At 43.2% G+C, this 4,103-nt stretch overlaps 1 protein-coding gene across 2 annotated transcripts in view; it reads right to left on the bottom strand.

Moving 5' to 3' along the window:
- Positions 1–1,724: 1,724 nt before the first annotated feature.
- The window catches only part of LOC108559537 (homeobox protein OTX2-B-like), a 5,375-nt gene continuing 2,996 nt past the window's right edge, over positions 1,725–4,103 (bottom strand). For both annotated transcript variants that reach the window (XM_017916853.1, XM_017916861.1), the window contains exon 3: positions 1,725–2,704. In XM_017916853.1, the coding sequence (XP_017772342.1) occupies positions 1,949–2,704 (756 nt within the window). In that variant the 3' untranslated portion in view covers positions 1,725–1,948. The remainder of the gene's footprint in view (positions 2,705–4,103) is intronic.

The raw sequence follows: 4,103 nt of genomic DNA, 5'->3' as shown, positions 1-4,103 counted from the left end.
GCAGAACCACTTCGCCCCCGCCGGATACCACCACCAGATGGCCGGATACGCCACCCCCGTTCACCACCACCATCAGAACTTCCCAGGGCGCCACGCTCAAGATTGCAACAACGAATATTCTAATCAGCATCACCAGATGGTCTAAAAATGGATTCGTGGATTCAGTGGATAAGAAATAAATAATGTTTTATTTCTTCTTTTAATTTATAATATATACAAAAATATAGAATTATAATTAAAAAACAGGTTGTAAATTTTTCTAAAATTCCAAGATTATCACATTATTATTACTATTTTTTTTAACTGTCTACCTATTTATTTTGGTTCATTTTCTGCGCGATCCTTGATGATCTCCTTTTTGCTGGTATATCAATGCTATTGTCCACGCTCTTCCTCTTGGACACTTGCACTTGGCGTTGTATCCTCAATGATCTTCTGGATGGACGACCGCGTACTTTCTTAATATTATGTTTGAACTGAGTCTCACAATTTGCGTCGGTGAATTGTTTAAAACCGATTTTGAACAATGCACTGATCTGCAGATGAATTTAAAATGGTTTTACGCTGATGATCCTGAAATACATAATCTTCAATATTTTCGACCACTTCCATTGGCTCAGTCTCAGACTTAGTAATACTGAATTCAGTATTATCATGGTTACTTTCTCGTTCGGCTCATCACCGATGTACAGTACATCCTCTTCTTCCGATTCGACTCCATCAAATATAAAATCGATTGCAGCTAAGAGTACTTTAAGTTCTTCAATTTCTTTGTAATATTTTACAGCGTTCGACATGATAGATAGTAGCTGTGATTGTCAGTGAGTAAACAGCGAAAGTAATGCATAAATTGCATCGAAATTAGTGGAAGAAACTAAGAAAATTGGGAAGGAAGTATGTACATGGGATTTAAAACCTAAATATATATGAATGTATATATAAATATAAAAAAAATAAACTATACAAAAAAAAAGAATATATAGAAAAAACGGTCCCGATCCAGAGTAACCAGATTTGTTGTATTCGAAAACTAATTTCGCATGAATTAGTTGAATCGCGGATTTGTTCTGTTGTGTCCAACCGTTATTATTACAATTATTATTGTTAACATAGTGTCTCTTAGTCGCCATAATAAATATATGCATCAGCATAAAGGTAACCTTCATCGAGACCAGCTACTGAAAGAACAACGCTTATATTTTCAACCAGACGCAAATAAGCATTTTCATCGAGACCAGCTACTGAAAGAACATCGCTCATATTTTCAACTCAGACGCAGAATTGGCAAAATCCGTATAGGACGTCTTATCAAAACCGTGCCCTACTTCTCGAACTCCCATCTCCTTGCTTAGTTAACTTTATACGTAGAATAAGTATTTGTAATTAGTCGAAGAGGAGCGCCTTATCAAAATCCGTGCTTACTCCTCATTTGCTTAGTTAATTTTATACGTAGATAAGATTTGTAATTAGTCTTAGGAAGAACGTAAAGAATCAAGTCGTATCGAATATTTTAATAATAAACCAAAGTAAAACTCGTTAATTATTATTTACCAAACCTAAGGCTCCACAACAGAAATCAGAAGAAGATTTCCCACAGTGTCCAGAAAATCATCCCTGGGACACGACAGTTCTATGTACAATATGTAGATATAATATATTTATATAGTTTTTTTTTCATGTATAAAAGTATATGTACAAACTTAAATAATTGAAATGATGGAAGATTTAAATGATATATACACAGAGAGATAGAGTGAAAATGATATGATCGAAATTATTGGATTGTCGCGTATTATATACAAGTTAGCTTTTCCTCGTTATTTTTGTCCCATCATTTTGTACTTGACTGCAATAATTCTTAAAAACTAAATAACACACTTACGTTTTGCTTCGTTTCAAATGATCGAGCTGGGGGGACAACGTTATTGCAAATCATTCATTTCCCCTTTTAAACCATCTGGTTATAATCTTGAGCGTGGCGCGCTTGGAAGTTCTGATGGTGGTGGTATCCGGCGGGGGCGGCGTATCCGGCCATCTGGTGGTGGTATCCGGCGGGGGCGACGTGGTTTTGCGGTTGCTGAGCAACGGCAGCGGCGGCGGCCGCTTGATGGTTGAAATATTCTACTGGGTAATAGGCGGCGGCGGCGGCAGCGGCGGTTCCGGGATGGTTGTAGTTCTGTGCCCCGTAGTAATGGTGGTGATGGGGGGAGGCGGTATGTTGGCCGTTGTGACCGTTATGCCAGCCGTATGCGTTGTAGTCCTGTTGATAGGCGAAGGAACCGGTACCCGGGGTCACCGGTGGCGAGGGCGTCGCGACGCTGCTAGTGCTGCTTCCGCCCATAGAATTCTGACGGTAGTGGGCGACCTGGGGCGACTCGCGCTTCACGTACACTGGCGGAGAGGCAGAGGCGGCGGGTAGCGGGATGAGGGGGACCTGCGGGGCCACCACCGGCGGAGGCACCACGGCCGCGGCAACAGGAGGAGGTGCCACCACCGGGGCTGGCTGATGATGCACCACCGGAGATGATACCCTTGGAGGGTTCGCTACCCTCTGCTGAGCAGCTACCTGAGCCACCTCATTCTGCTGTTGTTGCTGCTGATTTCTATTCTGTCTCCCCTGTTGCTGCTGTTGCTGTTGCTGACGCTGCTGCTGGTTTTGTTGCAATTGTTGCCTGCATTTTGCACGTCTATTTTTAAACCACACCTTTAAACAAAACACAAAATTTAGAAATTTGTTAACAATATAAATCATATTATCAAACACAAAGATTAAATCAATTCCTTTATACAGACTGTTTTCAGACATCCCAGAACTCATACGATTATGTTTAATGACATTCTGATTGATTAATATTCCAAAATAGAATAGTTAATTGTTAAAGCGCACCGAAGCAGAAGTTGCCATTCACCATTCATTTTTTTATGCGAGTGTGTTGATTTTGATTTTGAAAACCCTCCCTTATTCGTCCTATTCCGTCCTTCTTTTGGATAGTTGGGAACAACCCTCGTATACGACCGCAATGTATATTTTATTCAATGCCGTAACAACATATAACAGTGACAGCAGACGGGGCGAGACCCCTGAATAGGACGAATAAGGGAGTGTTTTCAAAATCAAAATCAACACACTCGCATAAAAAAAATGAAATAGGAAAAAAATATCTCCCATTAACGAAATCCCACTTTGATGCGATTTATGTATATTCTTTTTTTTGCTAGTGAATGGCCACTTCTGCTTCGGTGCGCTTTAGCCATTAACTATTCTATTTTGGAATATGAATCAATCAGAATGTCATTAAACATAATCGTATGAGTTCTGGGATGTCTGAAAACAGTCTGTATAAAGGAATTGATTTAATCTTTGTGTTTGATAATATGATTTATATTGTTAACAAATTTCTAAATTTTGTGTTTTGTTTAAAGGTGTGGTTTAAAAATAGACGTGCAAAATGCAGGCAACAATTGCAACAAAACCAGCAGCAGCGTCAGCAACAGCAACAGCAGCAACAGGGGAGACAGAATAGAAATCAGCAGCAACAACAGCAGAATGAGGTGGCTCAGGTAGCTGCTCAGCAGAGGGTAGCGAACCCTCCAAGGGTATCATCTCCGGTGGTGCATCATCAGCCAGCCCCGGTGGTGGCACCTCCTCCTGTTGCCGCGGCCGTGGTGCCTCCGCCGGTGGTGGCCCCGCAGGTCCCCCTCATCCCGCTACCCGCCGCCTCTGCCTCTCCGCCAGTGTACGTGAAGCGCGAGTCGCCCCAGGTCGCCCACTACCGTCAGAATTCTATGGGCGGAAGCAGCACTAGCAGCGTCGCGACGCCCTCGCCTCCGGTGACGCCGGGTTCCGGTTCCTTCGCCTATCAACAGGACTACAACGCATACGGCTGGCATAACGGTCACAACGGCCAACATACCGCCTCCCCCCACACCACCATTACTACGGGGCACAGAACTACAACCATCCCGGAACCGCCGCTGCCGCCGCCGCCGCCTATTACCCAGTAGAATATTTCAACCATCAAGCGGCCGCCGCCGCTGCCGTTGCTCAGCAACCGCAAAACCACGTCGCCCCCGCCGGATACCACCACCAGATGGCCGGATAC

This window comes from Nicrophorus vespilloides, unplaced genomic scaffold (genome assembly GCF_001412225.1).
Source record: "Nicrophorus vespilloides isolate i.1.1-1 unplaced genomic scaffold, Nicve_v1.0, whole genome shotgun sequence".
In the NCBI taxonomy this organism is placed as follows: Eukaryota; Metazoa; Arthropoda; class Insecta; order Coleoptera; family Silphidae; genus Nicrophorus; species Nicrophorus vespilloides.
This window is presented reverse-complemented; position numbering and strand designations above follow the sequence as displayed.